Raw genomic sequence first — 19,812 nt, 5'->3', positions numbered from 1 at the left:
CGCTTCCTCTAAAATCTCTTCTTTTTTTTAATCAATAGATCACTTGGCACACAAGGTCTACTCCCAAATCTCAAAACACCATCCTCAGAACTAGAAATTTAGATTTTCTTTCCACTATGCACCTCATCCATGATTTTCTTTAAATGCGAGTCATTGGCCTATGACAATTTAATTCTCTCTACCAAAGTTGGTTGAACACTCAAACTAACCAAGTAGGCCTCAAAATGGCCCATAACAACTTCAATCTCCATCCTTTCAAGATCACGAATAATTTCCTTTCGAGTAGTTAGCAAAGCAACTAAAAAACTTGAAAGCTTTCTACTAAGAGCATCAGTTACAACATTAGCCTTACCAGGATGACAATTAATAGAGCAATCATAATCCTTAACCAGTTCCAACCATCTCCGTTGTCCCATATTTAGCTCATTCTAGTTAAATAAATACTCTAAACTTTTATGATCCAATGAAAATCTCATATCTTTCCCCATACAAATAATGTCTCCAAATTTTCAAAGTAAAAACAACTGTGGCCAACTCCAAGTCATGAGTGGGGTAATTTTTCTCATAATTTTTCAACTGACGAGAGGCATAAACCACAACCTTCCCATTTGCTTCAACACACAACCAAGTCCCTTATGAGAAGCATCACTATAAATGACAATACCACTCGTACCTGAAGGAATAGTTAACACTGGAGCTATGGCCAATCTCCACTTTAGCTCTTGGAAGATTTTCTCACATGACCCAAGAACACTACTTGATACAACCAAAATTCACACTTCTTTAGTTTAGCATACAACTTCCTTCCTCTTAGAATATGTAAAACAATTTTCAAGTGTTCTTCCTGCTCTTCTTGACTCTTAGAATAAATCAAAATATCATCAATGAACATAATGGCAAAGTGATCCAAGTACTTATGAAATACGCTATTCATCAAATCCATAAAAGCAACAGGGGCATTAGTTAATCTAAACGACATCACCAAAAATTCATAATGATCATATCTAGTCCGAAAGTTGTTTTCAGTATGTCCTCACCCTTAATCTTTAACTAGTAGTAACCAGAACGAAAATCAATCTTAGAAAAGGCTTGTGCTCCTTGCAACTAGTCTAATAAGTCATCAATATGAGTCAAATGGTATTTATTCTTAATGGTAACTCTATTTAGCTCATGGTAATCAATGCACAACCTCATAGAGCCATCATTTTTCTTAACAAATAAAACTAGAGCTCCCCAAGGCGAGGCACTAGGGCGAATAAACCCCTTGTCCAGCAATTCTACCAATTGCTCCTTAAGTTCTTTCAACTCTATGGGTGCCATCCTATATGGTGCCTTAGAAATTGGTGTAGTGCCAGGAAGGAGATTAATAGAGAACTCAATCTCACGATCCAGGGGCAACCCAGGTAGATCATCAGGAAAAACATCTGAAAATTCCCTCACAATAGTAATGTCTCCTATCTCCAATTCTCCACTTTGTAAATCCACTACGCTAGCAAGGAATCCTCGACATCCCTTTCTAAGGAAGTGGTTTGCTTGTATGCATGATATCACACGAGGCAAAAAAGGCAAACATGAAGCCTTAAATAGAAATTCTAATTCACCTGGAGGTCTAAACACCACCTCTTTCTCAAAACAATGCATACTAGCATGGTAAGAAGCCAACCAATCCATGCCCAAAATGACATCAAAATCATGCATATCTAATGTCACCAAGTCAGCTGATAACTCTCTACCCTCAATACAAACAATACAATACTTAAGCACAAGATTAGTCATTAAAGTACCACCTACAGGGGTAGAAACCAATAACTTCAAAATCAAGTAGTTCAGGGCTCCCACTAACTTTTCCATCTTTAGCAACCAATTCTCTGCTGCCACTAGGTCAGGTTCACCATTAAAAGTTCGAGGGTTTTTGCTTATGGAACTCCCCAAAAGAATAACCCTCCTACCTACACTCACTACCCTGGACCGATCTAGTAATCCTAGCATAGATCCTGTCTACCACCTCATCAATCTCACCACCATCAAGAGTGACAAATCTCTCATGCTCTTGGCATTGCCTAAGGCCATGCTCTAGAGCTGTAACCTCATCTACATGCCTTACTTTAAGTGCTTTCTTTTTAGAAGGCATAGTGTACCAAGGTACCTATACCTATACCCAAGAAACGAGCAAGTAAATCACAAGGCAACATAGAAGGTTAGCATAGAAAAGATAGATAAGGAAAAAGGAATAGCAGGTGGAAGCTGAAACAAAGGTACAAAATAAAGAATTCATCAAACCCCTAATGCTCTGACTTAGATCAAAACCAATTCCTATTTTCAAAAGTCTACAGAATCATAACCTAAGCTCTGATACCATAACTGTCACGCCCCAAACCCAAAAGGGTCCAAAGCATGAGAAATACATCCTAAGGGTACCTGTAAATTTTTCCTTTTTGGCAAATCAAACTATAGGAGATCTTTATTTTCCTTTCTTTTCCACAAGGTAGGAATATATAACCATACTCAAATCTCCACATTACAAGTCAGAGCTCTATAACACATTTACAAAAAATAACTAAAAATCATGTGCCTTCACAATGTTTATGAATATATTACAAAACTTTGATTAAATTACACAAGGTCACAATTTTATCAAGAATAAGGACCTTAACATCAAGTCTAAGCCTACCACGCCAAAGGCTAACAAACCTTAAGTAACCCACCTCCAATAGAATTAACTAAGGTCTCGTTGAACGTAGCAAGATCAAGTCACCAACCATTTACAGCAAGAGTCTCCAAATTTAACATAGCACTCTAATCATCACCAAAGAAGTAAGCTCCATACCCAAGGTATAGCTTATAAATCTGAAAAACTGTTAAAAGGTGGGATGAGCTAACACCCAGTAAGTAGCATAATTAATGGGGGTGGGGAAAATGCAAGTTTCATCTTCAATAATAATAATATGACACGAATGATTAAATAATGAATCACAACGTTTCTCAAAGTAAATACCTTGAAATTATATACTATAATTTGTGAGCACCAACAATATAATTTCCAAAGCCATAAAATCTAACATACGGTAATTTATCACAAATATACCACACTACTACATAGACCGGTCAGGGGATCCACCCATTCACAATTGGCATGATATTGTCCTCTCTGGTATGCAGACTCTTGGCCCCATGGACAGTAGCCTCACCCATACCCTCAAGGTTTTTCTCTCCCCCCATGGGGGGTAGAGAGAGCGCGTCAAATAGGACCTCTCTTGCATGTGGTCTCTTGGCCCCATGGGCAGCAGCCTCACCCATACACAATCAAGGAACCTCTTCCCCCCATGGACAGCAGGGAAGAACGCGCCATCCAATGTGAAAGGGAACTGACCTGGATCTGATTCTATAGTCACAAAGATTACAGAAACCAAATCAGGTGATCACCGGGAAATCACACATGGCATGGTGTTAAAACCACATAAAGCTCACAGGTATACACTTCCTTTCAAATACATAGTTCATAGCCAGATAGTTTCAGAAAAACCTTAAATAATCTAACTTCCACAAAGTTTGTAAGGTTTTCAACTTCATTCTTGTCAAAAGATTTTCTAACAATTTCCCACATAACAAGACAAGATAAGCATCTTTAAATTTTCTAATATACCATAAAATCCATGAATTCCTTATCAAAGATTAAATAAAAGATGCTCATTTTTCCATATCAACAATTCATGCATTTCCCCAAATGCAATACCAAATATGATGCATTTTCATATATAATCATACATATATTAAGGTTATGACACAATAGTTTTAGGAAAATATAATTTCCATAGGTAGTTTCCAAAAGTGTGTCTAACCCAAAAATATCATTTATGCAACATGGTTATTTTTCAAAAATCCCATTAAAAAGCTACTTACCTCACAACCACAAAATCCTAATTCTCCAAGCTCCAAGGAGATTAGCTAGAACGTAAACAATATCAAGTAAACCTATCACAATAAGTATAGAGCTTGAAATTGCATCTAGCCACAATTTAGGAATTGCCAAATAATCACTTAATTAGGCAAGCCTAGTATTTAACCTCATCAATAATAATATATTCCACTTCCATAGTTTCTCAACAAATTGATTCACAAGGCATAAACTCTAATTTATAAAGTTAACCCATTTAATATCATCTCCAACATCATAACTAGCTTCCATAAAATTTACACTATATCATTAAGAGACCCATGAAAGCAAAATCAATATATCCTCCAAGACAAGAAATTTAGAACTTCAACTAACTCCAAATAAACCCAATGGCAATGGAAAATTAGATTAACCAGCCATCACATGTTATAACTCAAAACCCCTAAATTTTCAACCATAAATAAACCTTAAACAGTCACCATTAGCACAAACCATATACCCACTCATCAAATAATTCCACCAATACAAAACCCATACATATAAACACATAAATATCATTTCCAATGCTCATAAATCACATGGGTATCATTATTAAAGCTAAGATAAAAATAACCTCAAGCAAAAGTGTAAAACCCATCAAAAAGATTAGAAACTTTTACCTCAAATAAAAGGATGTGAAGGTGTTTATAGGTTCACAAGAATTTTCCGGTGATCTTGCCGGAAAATGATGGTGGAAATGGTGGTGGTGTGGAAGTGCCGATGAGAGAGGATGTAAGAGTAGAGGAGTGTATGAGAGAAAACAAAAAATGAAAAGAAAGGAAGAGTGAGCCGGCCAAAGAGTAAAGAGATGAGTTAAATGAGTGGTGGGGAAGGGGGTTAGGTGGGGTAGTTGGGAGGCACGTGGGAACCATTAAAAATCTGACTTTTATCCTTTTTTTTTTTTTTTTGGGTCTGATTGGGACGTTACACCATCACCTCTGTTTCGATAGAGCTTATCCCTTGTTAGGAATAATCAAATTGGACCCCACACACACGAGTAAGACCATAACGCAATCATGAAACCTCCACCAACCTCAAGCTATAAATAGGGGAAGTGAGTGAAGAGAAAGGGGTTGGCAATTCGGGGGAGAAAATAGAGAGTAGAGGAGAGAGAGAGAGAGAGAGCTAGTACCACCAAAAGGGGGAGCAACTTAGAAATGAAAAGAAGGAGCTTGTGAGAGCTGAGGGATGTCATTGGGTTGCTGGGCAAGGAACCACCCTTAGTAAGAAACACTAAGCCCACTATACAAGTAAGTTGTGAGCCCAATTTCAAGCCTTGTCCATTAAGGGAACTTTGGGAACACACAATGACAATTGGTACAAGGCTAAATGTTGAATATATGTATAGGTAGAGGAAGGTTAACCTTTTACCTTTAGCTCACTCCTGAGGGAGGACACATTTACTATCCTTGCTCCTGTAGGGGAAAGCTGTAATAGTGGTAGGAGAGCTTCTATTACTCTTCTCACACCATGGTAATTAGTATTCAAGCATTCTTCTGCTTTCTCATAATTTGTTTTAATCACTTCGTGAAGTTCAATCAACTTGTAAGCCTGTCCTGAGAGCTACATTGAAGTAGTAGTTACGAATATCGGTTTGAACAAGGCATGCATCAAAATTACTGTCTTTATTTTTATGAACTTACCCAGGATGAGAGGTCTATGTGTAAGGCCTTTAGGCCTTCCTCATCAACCACAACTCCAGAAGCTCCAACATTATTAACCTGTAAAAGTCAAAGGAAAGTCATATTACATTTATTAATTAATGAAAGATGGTTAATGATTCATTACACAAACTAAAGTTTATGTAAACTTTTTTTTTTTTTTTGGTACATAGTTAATGGATCACTCATTGCACCTAAAGTTGGTGAACTTTTTTAAATATCAGAATTCATAATAAAGGCATTATAAATTATTGTGTCAAATCACATAATTATAAATTATCAGAATTCATAATGAATGATCTAAGCGGTCAAAGGTTTTCACATCGAGCTAATTTTCAAGTATGCCTATCAGCCTATCACGATTATTCGTGATATCCAATGTCTATGAGGTAAACAAGGTTTTGAAACCCGGACCGGACCGTACGGTCTGACCGGAAAAATCTCAAACCGTTTATCTTTGCGGCTCTTTTAGCATCAAGAACCGTTCTATAGGAAAAAAAACAGGGATCCGTGCGAATCGCGGTCGGACCTCACGGTTCTGAGAACCCTGATCAAACCGCTTCTCACGGTTCCCTGCTCCTGCTTCCCTTTGAATCTGCATTTTTAAAATAAATAAAAAAAAACACAGAAAAACAATAGAAAAAGAAACACAACTGATGGAAGGACATCATGTCTTCATAAACACTGCCACTGCCATCTCCAGAGAAACATAGCATGTCTTTATGTTTCTTCTTCTTCTCTCTTAGAGTACATCACGCAGCTCCCTCTCTTAAAAACTCTTCTCTTGGGCGAATCAAGCTTTAAATTCCGGCTTTGTTCTCCGCTGGTAATGTGTGTGTGATAGGGTGAGAGTATAAGAGAAAGAGAATGAGACAAAGAGAGCTAGAGATGAAGAAAGAAAAATAAAAGCAGAGAGGACGCTATGGACACTAGAGGAAGAGTATAGAAAAATAAAAACTTGATGAGACTTGAGAGGAGTGGGTCAGTGGGGATGGGGATACGTGTGTGGAGTAGAAAAACCAAGAGAAAAAAAAAAAAAGAAAAGAAAAGGAAAAGAAACGTATGGACGGAAAGAAAGTAAAAAGAATAAAAATTCACAATTAAATGATAGTACTATAATATTTTCACAATATTTCACAATAAATCTTAAGTAATAGATTGTTATTAATTAATATTGGTGAATAAAAAAATAATTTTAATTGTGGATTTAAATTAGAACTAATAACAATTTTTTACATAAATTTTATTGTGAAAATATTGCTAAAAATGTTGTAGACTTCTTCACTTCTTCACTGCTTCCGGAGACTTCTTTGCTGGCATTGCTGCTGCGTGCTTACTTCAGTTACTTGCTGTCACAATATAATGCTTGCTTTGCTGTCAAGCACTTCTTCTTGGGTTTTATTATTTATTTAACTTTAACAATAAATGCATGGAGTCAGATCTAGTTTTTTATTATTATTTTTTTTTAAATTCATGATAAATGGTGACTGGTAACTATTCAAATGGGCTTGGGAAAAAAAAAAAAAAAAAAACCCACAGTCAAATGGGCTTGGCTATGAGTAAATAAACTAATTTGTCTCTTAACTATTTTTTTGGGTTTCATAAAATAAAAATTATTGGGTACTAAAGTATGCTTTGTCATCTACCTTCTTCAGTTAAAAAAAAGTATGCTTTGTCATGACTTAAAAATAATTTAGAAACTCAATAGCTATTTATATTTTTTTAGAATTTAATAATTTTTATTTGTATTATGAAAGTTATGTTATAAAAAAATACTATATATATTTGTTTTGGACTATTTTAGTTAATTTTTCTATTTTTTTTATTAATTTAATGTTTTATATATATTTAAAATAATTATTAAATTAATTATGACGTCATCACGGTTCGACCCCGGTTCGATCTCGGTTCGACCTCAAAAACCTTGAACCTCTTCCTTTTACGGTTCAATGAACAGTCCGAGTCTGAAAACCATGGAGGTAAAGAGTTAATGGCAAGGACAAAAAAAAGTGTATACAATTTAGGCAACATACTGAATGATTTGAGAAGAAAGTGTTCATACAAATTTCATCAAGGAACTTTTGGAGGCATTAACTGATTGTGAAGTCACTGCATCTCATTTTCATACAAATAGATATACACATAAAGTAATGTGCTAAAAGAGATTTCAGCAAAATCCCACGTACCCTTGAAATAACTTGCCTAGTTATACACTTTAATTGAATAGTTGGTATAAGATTCAAATTGGAAAGAATTTCATCCTAAAATCCCACATACACTTAATAATTTGGCAATACATTTTACTTGAATGGTTGGTATAAGGTTCTAATTGGAAAGAATTTATTAAGAGCCTTGTAATTCAGTAAAACTGTTATTTATGAAGAGAATAACGGTTTGAACACCCTCTCCAACTTGATGTAACAATTAGAAATATAAAAAAAATTTAAAAAAAAAAAAAAAAAAAGATGTAAAGAATTTCATCCTTACCAAGATATCAAGCCTGCCAAATTTTTCCTGGATGAAATTGGCCAAGGACTTGATGCTAACTGGCTCCAAAACATCGAGCTGATGAAAGACTATAATTGACAAATCCAACTCCTGGAGCTTCAGCAAAGACTACATCCCCCTCTTCTCATTTCGAGCTGTCAAAACAACTGTCACACCTTGAGATGCAAGTTGCCGAACAGTTTCAAGACCAATGCCCTTGTTTGCCCCTGTAACCACTGCGTACCTATAACCAACAATGCGGTGGTTCCTGTTTGGAGAAGAATCAACAGAATAGCTAATAGCATAAAAACAGATCCAAGTAAAGTATAAAGGAAAAACTGATATGCTGCCTTGATCTTTCTTTGTCTCGAACCCCATACCCCTATAATAATGGTAGAGTAAGGGGTGGCCCCAAAGCGGAATTGACCAGTGGTGGTTGGTCGAAGCTCCAGTAGGTAGCCACTCTCTTGGTTTCTTATGGCTTTTATATATGCTCAACCTGTTGGTCTCTCAGTTAGCTCAATAACTTCCCATTATTCTTGAAAACATAAAAAAGTACCAACCAGTATATGCAAACAGTGTTATTAATTACTTGCAGCCAAACCACATAAATGTTCCATTAAAATACTAGTATTGATCCAACTTTCAGTTAAAGAAAAGAAAAGGGCAATTATACTTACAAGTTACAGCTAGGAAAGGAAACAATATTAGTGTTGAGTGGAGCAAATATATATTGAGATGCTGGTGGTCCAAGAGTGATGAGATATGAAAAGAGAGGATATTACACCCTCACTATTTAAAGAAGGGGGAGTAACTTGAGCCTAGTTGGTGTTTGCATTGCATGCAATGCATAGAGAAAGACAGAAAGTGGGGTGTGCATGGTTTTCTTTCTCTTGGAAATGCCAAAGAGCATATGGTAGATGCCTGGTGTTATTCCTAGATATGCCGCATCACAGCCTTACATGATGTGGAGAGATTGTTATTATAACTACTAGTATTTTTTAAGAAGACAAATGGTGAAGATTGCACTCCTCTTATTTGCGGGTGCCGTCTTGGGGAAAGAGGATGAAAATGACAAACTTTTATATAAATATATATATATATATATATATATTTATATAATTTGGCTAGCTAATAGTTCACAAGTAGGAAACTTCTATACACATACCATTTAAAAAGGCCACATGCCGCTATTAGTAGGGGTGTCCATGCAACCCGTTTACCCGACCAAACCGAGAAACTCGTCCAGACCGACCCGCTCGCTACCCGACCTGACAACTCTGGCGGTCGGCGGCAGGTCTCAATCCTCCAAACCCGATTCCGGCGGGTCGAGCGATGGGTTTTCTCCTCTAAAACGACAGCCACCCGACCCGCCCGACCACCACTTCAGATGAAAGCCTCCTTCGTTAAGATCTGATGACGATTAGCCAGCTTTCACTTAGACCGGCGACGATTTTGCTCAAATCTACTTAGATCCGACGATTTTGGCTCAAATCTGGCAATATTTTTCAAAAATCACTCAGATCGGTGACATTTAAGCTCAAAAATCACTCAGATCGATGACGTTTAAGCTCGGATTGGTGAGGTGTAAGCTCAGATCGGTAACTTTGGCTTAGATTCGGCGATGTTTAAGCTCAGATCAGTGACGTTTTGCTCTCCTCCAACCAAATTTGATGACGATTCGTTCTCCTCCGCTCATTGCCGCCATTCGTCAATTTCAACCGAACCGACCCATCATTTTTTAGAATCCAATCCGACTCGACCTGTGGTGATCGGCGATCGGTTGCGGGTCTAATTCTCTCCCACCCGACCTAAGCGGGTCAAGTCCGGGTTGGGCACAAACCCGACCCGTGGACACCCCTAGCTATTAGTCTAAATTTCACTTCTTGTCCTAATGTCATGACTCAAGAGGTAGATGGATGTGCTTCCTACTTCCAATCTTGCCAAACACACAAAAAAAATTTTTTTTTAAAAAAAAAAATATATATATATATATATATCCATTTCTATTAACTATATATATAAAAAGAGGCAATGCCTCTACAGTGCCTTTTTTGGTGTAGTGAGCCTTTTTTTTTTTTTTTTCAATTTCAGTCTTCCATTTGTACTTTTTTTCCCTTTTAAATATTTATAAGAACTCGCATATATATTGTTATACTGACACAATAAATTTCACAATATTTTCACAATTATTGAGGTCAATTTCTTATAAGTCAAAATAAAATAATAAAATATGAAACTGTGACCAACCACAACTGAAAATAAATGTTTTGTGAAAATGTTGTGACACTTGTTGGGTGAATGTGTAAAAGCTACAGTACTTTTGGTTTGTTCAATATGTACAGTATCGTTTTTTTTTTAGTAATGTTTTTTTTCAGTCATCGATTTGTGCTCTTTTTTTCTATATATAAAAAGAGCAAATAAGCTCATGAATAGTGTTATGAATAGTATTTTTGGTTTAGTGACTTGCCTTTTCCTCTCTTTTTTTCCTTCAAGTTCACGAACTTGGTTTGAGTTTTTTTTTTTTTTTTTTTTTTTTTTAAAGGATCTTTATATGTTTACTTTCTACTTGTAATGTAAGCTTACATTGTATACACACAAAAAGTACCAAATATTATATACATTTGCAAAAAAAAAATTGTACAAATTTTGCAAATGTGTACAACATTTACCAATTTTTATATGTTTACAATATAAATTTACATTGTAAGTGCAATGTATATTTCTATATATATATAAAAAGAGTGAATGGGAAAAGTTACAGTAATTTCGCTACAGTAGTTTTGATTTGTTTAACTTTTATTGTTTTGCTAGCCGTTTTTTTTTTTTTTTTTTTTTTTTTTTTTTTTTTTTTTTTTTGTGAATGCATAAAGTTGTAGTATATTTGCTATATTATTTTTGGTTTGTCCACAATAATTTTCACAAAACTTTCATAACAAATCAAATATGATAAATTGTTATTGGTTCTAATTTAAACTTACCAATGAAACTACTTTTTTGCCCATCAATAACAACTTGTAGTAACCTACTACTTATAATTTGTTGTGAAAATATCATGGACATAACATTTTTTTGTGTGAAAAATGTTAAGATATCTTGATGTTGTCACAATATTTTCAAAACTGCTGAGCTGTCAATTCTTTACAAGTTAAAATAAAATATAACAAAATTATAAAGATATTATGAAAATGTTGCGTCATTCTGTTGTGTTTTTTGAAAATTTTTTGTTGGTTTAATCAACTTTGTTGAGCCAAAATTCACTATTCCACATACAATTTTCTTGGGTTGACTTTTTGTATATTTTTTTCTTTACACACTATTTTAAGTAAAAACACATAGTTTTGCACACAAAAACAAAAACAAAAACAAAAACTTAGGAAAAAAAGTTCTTTCATCCTTTATGTTTGGGGTAGTTTACAATTTTTCCTTAAACTTTAAAATCAATAAATTTTTCCCTTATATGTCATATTGTTATTCTCTCATTTAAACCCTAATGAAAGCTTATGATTCTTAAAATATTTTATTGTGTAATGTCTAAATTACTACTTCTAAATTTTAACATCCTAAAAATTTTCTTTACGTATTTTGAGTTTTAAATGATAAAAATTCTTAGAAAGTTAGAATGATGATATTTGATGACACAAGCCTTTTGTTATCTTTTTTTTTTCTTTTTTTTTTTTTATAATTTCTTAGCAAAACTCAGTTGTTTATTGTTGGAAGATGATGATATTCGTTATCATTTTTAGATGTTTTTAGTGAATAGATATATTGTCTTTAGCAAGTAGGTACAAAAAAACTATTATAGTTAAATAACTATTTATATGTTAAATAGCTACCCTAACTTTGTGGATGATCAAAATTCTTAAACAAATGAGATTAACTTTTTACGACATAATTATCAAAATTCTTAAAATTAATGTCTCTTTTGATTAATGTAAATCTTTATATACTTTAAAAATCAAATGATTAATATCTTTGTTTTGTAATATAAATAAAATCTAGAATTGACCTTAATTACTACAGTACTTTTTTTCCACGGCAAGCACGTGTCTCTTGCACGTGCTGCCCTAACTAGTATATATATATATATAATTTTATGTTCCACTTTTAGTGTTGTACTTTATGTTTCACTAATTATTATATGTTATGAGTCTTTAAAAAAAATAAAAACAAAAAATAAAATAAAATAAAAAACTTTGTTTATTTTATAAAAAAAAAAAAAAAAAAAAAACAAAAGACATGTGGTAAGCTAGATTGCTAGAGTATAAAATGGAACACTTCAAATAAGGTAAATGATTTTTATTTTTTAGATACATTAGGTGTCAATAATATATTATGTATGTTCGTGATCATCTATGATTTTGGTTAATAGTAATTAATCTCATAGTAGTCTTGTATGTGGAAAGATGTTATTAGGACAAGTTAGGAATAAATTAGCAAATAAGAGGAGGTGGGATGAATATGGTTCAGATTTTTTCTTTTTATTTTTATCATTTATTTTAGGTAAGTAAAATTAAAATTAAGAATAAGTGGACAATTGGCTTATCTTCATATGTGAAGCTTGGGATGGAATAGAAAGAGAGTGACAAAAGATTTGGATTCATCCATATTCATGTCCTATCCATTTTGATATGACTGAATTTGATCATTTTACTATACCATAATTTAAATTGATACTGAAATGGTGATTACACTACAAGAAAAAAAGCTCTTTTGCAACAAAGTTATTGCAACAAAAAGACATTATAGTGGCAATAAGCATAAATACGTGTGTATATTACTTTTTGTTGCAATAAGAACTTAAAATACTAATATATTTCATCAATATTTTATTTGTTGTAATAACTTACTATTGCAATAGACTAATAGCGTTTATTTTCTCCAATTTTAAAGAGATTTGCTGCAATAAGTTTCCAGATGTACATTATTGCAACAAAAATTACTATTACAGTAACCTATCGCAACAAAAACTTTGTTGCAATAAATTATAGCAGCAATATTTTTTGTTGCAATAAAGTTATTTTAATAATAATAAAAATCTTTTATTGCAACAAACTTATTGCAACAAAAATCTATTGAAACAAATTTTTTGTTGCAATAGTCTATTGCTATAGACTTTATCGCAACAATGGGGCAACGAAAAAATTTCGTTGCAATAGAGGTTTAGTTCAACAATATGAAGCTTATTGCAACAAAAAATTTTGTTGCCATAAGGCTAATTTCTTGTAGTGGAACCTTGAGTTTTTTGGACTTTTTGGGTTATGTTTAGTCCGGGCCAATATCATGTATCACTTGTTATAGCGTTTGGGTACCCTATTTGATCAAATCTTAGGTCTAAATTGTCAACTTATCCAAACTGAGCTACATGAATGAAATATTTCAAATGTTACATTTATTTATGGTTAAACATTAGACTAGACTTGGTTTGGGTACATTTGACCTCATTCAGGCAAATCGAGTGAGTTGGCCATGCTAACACTTGGTCCTTTGAGGTTGCAATTTACTTATATAGGTGACTTTCTTGAACTTAGAAAGTGAAATAACCAAGGCCCTTTTATGGCGTGTTTGGGCTTCTTGTCAGCAAATTGCAAAGACAACCAAGACAGAGACAAGCCCAAGCCTAAGCCCAACAATAGCAACCTAATGCTCGTCGTTTGGGAAAAAGTCCGTACAGCTAAAAGCTATATATATAGCTCTTGTATACCTTTGCTTTTTGCGCCTCATATAAGCTTTTCAACGTAGACTTGCTCTATTACATGCAGAAACTACTCCTCACTCTCCCTCACTTCCACAACCTAGTTTATTTTTCTTCTTCTTCCCAAAACATGCCTTTCTCAGTCTCTACTTCCAACAGCTCTCACCCTATACCAATCGCTCCCCCAACTCTATCAACACAATTCATACCCTCTGATGATCTTTCCCCACAGGAGATCACCATCTTCATCATATGGGTTGCCCTTCTCTTCATTACTCTTGTGTGTTTTCTCTGCCATTAGGTGACACACAAAATGAAGAGCAATCGGGCTAGCCATGTAGTCGTCAACCCACTCCCACCACCACCACCAGAGAATGAAATAGCTAAGGAAACGTTTGGACTTTGAGCTCAGTAGGGAGTCTTTTCAGACAAGATTCTAAACTATATATATTGGGAAATTAAGTTGTTTGTCTACTTTATAATGTAACATGGGAGTAGTTGCTTCTCTCTCACTTTAGACTCTGGGTATCAGGATTTCTACTGCCCCTTAACTTATATTACATGGCATCTTAAACAAATGAGAAACATTTATTTTTAGTTACATGACTTATTTAATAGTCATTTGATTTATTTTAATTATTTAATGCACGTAAATGATTTTTTATTTTTTATTTTTTATATATATTGACAATGAGAGCCCAACTCTTGCTCTTGGCTATGGAAAGGAGTTTTTAAGTTCCACGAAACTCATAATTAAAGAAATCTGTTGGTTTGCAAATTTCCAAGAATGTGATCCATTAGTGAAAAATGTGGAATCTAAGAACTGTGAGTTTGGAAAATGTTGTTTTTAAAAATTTAAGCCTAAGTACCATCTGGGTTTAATCAAAGTCTCCAAGCATAGTTATTTGGTTTAATGTCTCTAAATGACCATTTCACAAAGGGGATTTGTTTTAATTATTTAATGATCATGTTATTTAATGCACTTAAATGATTTTTTATTTTTTATTTTTTATATATATTGACAATGAGAGCCCAACTCTTGCTCTTGGCTATGGAAAGGAGTTTTTAAGTTCCACGAAACTCATAATTAAAGAAATCTGTTGGTTTGCAAATTTCCAAGAATGTGATCCATTAGTGAAAAATGTGGAATCTAAGAACTGTGAGTTTGGAAAATGTTGTTTTTAAAAATTTAAGCCTAAGTACCATCTGGGTTTAATCAAAGTCTCCAAGCATAGTTATTTGGTTTAATGTCTCTAAATGACCATTTCACAAAGGGGATTTGTTTTAATTATTTAATGATCATGTTATTTAATGCACTTAAATGATTTTTTATTTTTTATTTTTTATATATATTGACAATGAGAGCCCAACTCTTGCTCTTGGCTATGGAAAGGAGTTTTTAAGTTCCACGAAACTCATAATTAAAGAAATCTGTTGGTTTGCAAATTTCCAAGAATGTGATCCATTAGTGAAAAATGTGGAATCTAAGAACTGTGAGTTTGGAAAATGTTGTTTTTAAAAATTTAAGCCTAAGTACCATCTGGGTTTAATCAAAATCTCCAAGCATAGTTATTAAGTTTAATGTCTCTAAATGACCATTTCACAAAGGGGATTTAAAAATTAAGTTCATTTCCTACAGGGGCAGTAACTTCAGTAGGCCTTGTCATGTGGACCAAGTGTTAATTATGAAGATGATCTACAAAATTAAGCACTAATAGTAGGGCAACTTCAATAAACCTTGTTACCATAGCTTTAGTGCAGCCACTCACAAGGGTATCCATTAGTTAATCTAGAATACTACTCCCAAGAAAAAAAAAAAATTGTTACGACTAAATAATCACATTATTATACCAATGCTCACATTATTATGCCAATGCTCTTGCAAGGAGTGGGGTTAATCTTACCCAGGATTTTGTTATTTTTGTAGAACCTCCTACTGGTGTTTTGTTATTGCTTAATTTAAATGTTTCTGGAGTGATGATCGTTCTGTTTCTTCTGTTATTTTTGCTATTTAGTTTTATCTAATTCCCATGTTTACCATAATAATAATAATAATCACATTAATGTTTCATAGAATAAAATTCATGCAAACCACACAATTATATCCTCCTAGAGAGTGATCTTGGTTATGTAGCAAAAAGAGTGAATCAGTGAGTCAAAAGTGAGTGAAATTAGAAGATAGAGACAAAAGTCTAGTGGGTAATGACTTATCTTATCTAAGATTAGCAAAAAGGTGGTTAAATCCCACTAAAACTAAACTATCAACATAGCAGGTTGAACGTTATTATCACTACAAGAAAAAAGCTCTTTTGCAACAAAGTTATTACAACAAAAAGACATTATAGTGGCAATAAGCATAAATATGTGTGTATATTACTTTTTGTTTCAATAAGAACTTAAAATACTAATATATTGCATCAGTATTTTATTTGTTGTAATAACTTACTATTGCAATAGACTAATAGCGTTTATTTTCCCCAATTTTAAATAACCCTCCCCTTCTATCATGTGCATAGATCGGAGAGTGAGTTTAGGGTTTGGAGAAAGTGAGATTCCGAGAGTGAGAAGCCACCTCGAGATGGCGGTAGTTAATCACCACGGCGGAGCAAGGAGGCCATGGTGGTTCGATTCAAAGGGAGAGGGTTGAGGAGGTTGAGGAGCAAACTACCGCCGTTGATAGCAGCAATGAGCTTGAGTGAATCGGCCATGGTGGTTCGATGTGGAGAGAGATATGGCGAGCTCGAAGAGAGGAGAAGAGAAGGTCTAGAGAGAGGCATTTTTGGTGATGAATGGAAGGGCTTAGAGCTCCGGCCATGGTGGCCATGGAGGTTCAAAGAGCAGGTATTATCTCAATCCACTGACTCACTAATTGCAATTTATTTTGTAATTTAGGGCTTCAAATCATCAGTAGTTTATTGCAACAAAAATTACTGTTGTGATTAGCTATCACAACAAAGAGATTTGTTGCAATAAGTTTCTAGAGGTACTTTATTGCAACAAAAATTATTGTTACAGTAATCTACCGCAAAAAATATTTTGTTGCAATAAATTATAGCAACAATATTTTTTGCTGCAAAAAATTTTTGTTAATAATAATAAAAATCCTTTATTGTAACAAACTTATTGCAACAAAAATCTATTGCAACAAAATTTTTGTTGCAATAGTCTATTGCCACAATATGAAGCTTATTGCAACAAAAAATTTCGTTGCAATAAGGCTATTTTCTTGTTGTGTTATCAATATTTATTTAAATGTTAATAATGTAGTAACATCAACTCATTCCAAAAATGGATATATAAGATTTTAAGAATAAATTTCTCATAAGAACTTTAGATGATCGTAAATTCTAATTATAACTAATATACTGAAACCTAAAGAAATACTCGGAAAAGAGTTTACATAGAAGAGAATATCCTTAATCAAGTGACCATGCATTGAGCCGAGATTTGTACCAAACTTTAGGGAGTTGTTGACAAACTCAGAATCACCCTCAAGTACAACATGGTGAAGACCAATTTCTTGAGCAAAGAGGGCAGCTCGTCTGGCTGCCAGCAGCTCCAGGGCAATCACTGAGGTGGGTTTCTGAATCTTCTCAACAAGGGAGGCCACGACTTCGCCAAGTGCATTGTGAATAACAACCCCAATACCAGCCTCATCTATGTCACCAAACATTGCGTCATCAAAATTCACTTTGACACAGTTTACATAGTAAAGCAATTTTACAGCTTTACTATGGATACATATATTTCATTAGAAATTGGTAAATCTAAAGGTATGCCTTCTAATCTATGCTAATAAAAGCAGGCTAAGGCATTGGCACAAATGCAGAAGCAATTAGAATGTAAAGAAAGCTGAAGCCACCAATTTGACAGCACATAAGGTCTAAACGATCAACTCCAATAAGTGGCAAGCCACAATCAATCAAGAAGTGGTTGGTCTAATTGTAAAGAACCTAAATGTGGAGTAACTTTGGTGAGAGTCCCTTCTACTCTCTTGTTTTGCAGGGTTTTTTTTCTTAAATAATTCTTTTATGAATAAGAAATTTCATTAACAACAAACTTAATAAAGTAGAAGCAGCAAAACTAGAAACAAGAAAATAAAAGTAAAAATCTTCTTGGGGGAAATCATCTGATTCTCTTGAGCTATTACAGGATGTGCATTTTGTTGTTGGCTAATAATGAGGAATAGATTAGGCACTCAAGACAGAATGCTGCATTGGGGTTACACTTGATGACCCAAATTATGTATTCTACAAGAAAAGTATGGAATGTAGAGCACACTTGTATTTTGAGTGCCCATTAAGTAAGTTGAACATAAATTGCACGATAAAAGGGAAATGATGGGTCAGGGAAGTGTTAGGACATATGTGATTCATTGTTAGGAACATATGTCAACATTTTATTTAATTGGCTAATCTTTTGACAAAACGCACTTTACTTGTATTTGGGTAGATCTAAGATGTGTTTAATACTTCAAGAAACAAGGTTTCAAGTTCAAGTGTTAAAGCCATGCAAGTCTGTCCAAGAATCAAGTGTGAAAAGTGCTGTTCATTAAAGCTCGACAGCTAGCATCTATCGAAACTTAGAGATGTCTAAATCCCGTGGCTCAATAGCAGCTTGACAGATAGGTATCTGTCGAGATTTATGAAATTCAGTTTTTCAGGACTGTTTTTCATCCAATCCATGATTATATGTTTGGGCTTTCTTTTCTCACAACCCTAAACATATATAAGGATTATTTTAAGGGCCGTCAAAAGTGACACAAGTTGCACAAGTGTTGAGAAAAGTTTTGTTCGAGCAAATTATGACCGGAGACAAAATTTGCCCTAGTTCATCTTTCTTGTAAAGAAGCTGCTGTGTTTGAACACCGTAAGGTTTTGTAACCAAGGAGCTTCATGATCTTCATCGTGTGATGAACTGAAGAACTTTACAGCCAACAACCTTCTCTAGTTGATGATTGAAGTCGCGTACTAGGATCCGTGCAATTGGTTAGTCACGTATTGGAAGTCATGCATTAAAATGAGAGATTGTCACTACAGAATAAGTCCAATTAGGTATTGGGGTAAGGGTTCAACTGTAGGCTGGTATAAGGTATTGGGATTCCTTTACTTGTAACCGTTTGTTATAATAATGGATTCTCAGGAATGGTGACCTTAAAATCACCCGATGGGGTTTTTGCCGTGTAGGTTTTCCCTATTCATAAACAAATCACTGTGTCAATTTAATTTCTGCTGCATACTTAGTTTAATTGGTGATTTGTTTGTGCTACCACATACATTGCATGTTAATTTGATTAATTAATAAACTTGGTTAATTAATCAATTAATTTATCACAATGGGTCTATATGTTTTAGCCTATCAAGTGGTATCAGGGCAGGCACACTCTGACTAGGGTTAATCTTTATTGTGTGATCCATTGACCCCTGTTTTCATGGATAGAGGACAATCTCTTATTATATTTCCTTTATTTGATGGCACTAACTATACATACTGGAAAGTACGCATGAGAGCTTTCTTGCAGTCTCTAGATGAGAAAGTGTGGCAAGCTATGGAGATAGGCTGGACCAAGCTGAAGGAAGCGCCAGCCGACTGGGATGATGCTAAGATCAAGGTGGCAAACTTCAACAGCAAGGTATTGAATGCTCTATTCAATGCAGTCACTAATGAGAAATTCAAGAAGATATCCTCCACTGAAACTGCTATGGAAGCATGGACCATCCTCTAGACAACCTATGAAGGAAATAAGGCTGTCAAGAATTTGAAGCTTCAGAAGCTCACTACAAGCTTCGAAGAAATCAAGATGGAGGAGGATGAGTCGTTTGATGAGTTCTATGCCAAGCTCAAGGACATAGTAAACTCAGCTTTTAATCTTGGGGAAACCATTCCTGAACCCAAGATTGTGAGAAAGGTGCTCAGATCTCTGCCCAAGAGATTCCATGCCAAGATTACCGCGATTGAGGTATCAAAGGCAAGCATAACTACTAACAGGACATTTCCTCTTGAATATATAAGGCTCCTTTATAATCTAAAAAGAA

The 19,812-nt window shown here is 34.4% G+C and overlaps 1 protein-coding gene and 1 pseudogene across 1 annotated transcript; both read right to left on the bottom strand.

The window, feature by feature from the left end:
• LOC115963291 lies at window positions 1-2,299 on the bottom strand. The gene has a single exon (XM_031082248.1). The coding sequence runs from the start codon at window positions 1,987-1,989 to the stop codon at window positions 1,105-1,107; it is 885 nt and encodes a 294-aa protein (XP_030938108.1). The 5' UTR covers window positions 1,990-2,299; the 3' UTR covers window positions 1-1,104.
• A 2,994-nt stretch (window positions 2,300-5,293) lies between these two features.
• Window positions 5,294-17,450, bottom strand: LOC115964312 (annotated as a pseudogene).
• Between the last annotated feature and the right edge of the window lie 2,362 nt (window positions 17,451-19,812).

Source organism: Quercus lobata, chromosome 10, assembly GCF_001633185.2.
Source record: "Quercus lobata isolate SW786 chromosome 10, ValleyOak3.0 Primary Assembly, whole genome shotgun sequence".
Lineage (NCBI taxonomy): Eukaryota > Viridiplantae > Streptophyta > Magnoliopsida > Fagales > Fagaceae > Quercus > Quercus lobata.
Note: the sequence above shows the minus strand (reverse complement) of the source record. Positions and strands in the feature narration are given on the sequence as shown.

Bases quoted from the DNA above. Each gene is read 5' to 3' on its own strand.
- LOC115963291 (XM_031082248.1), bottom strand. From the start codon at position 1,989: ATGCTAGGATTACTAGATCGGTCCAGGGTAGTGAGTGTAGGTAGGAGG.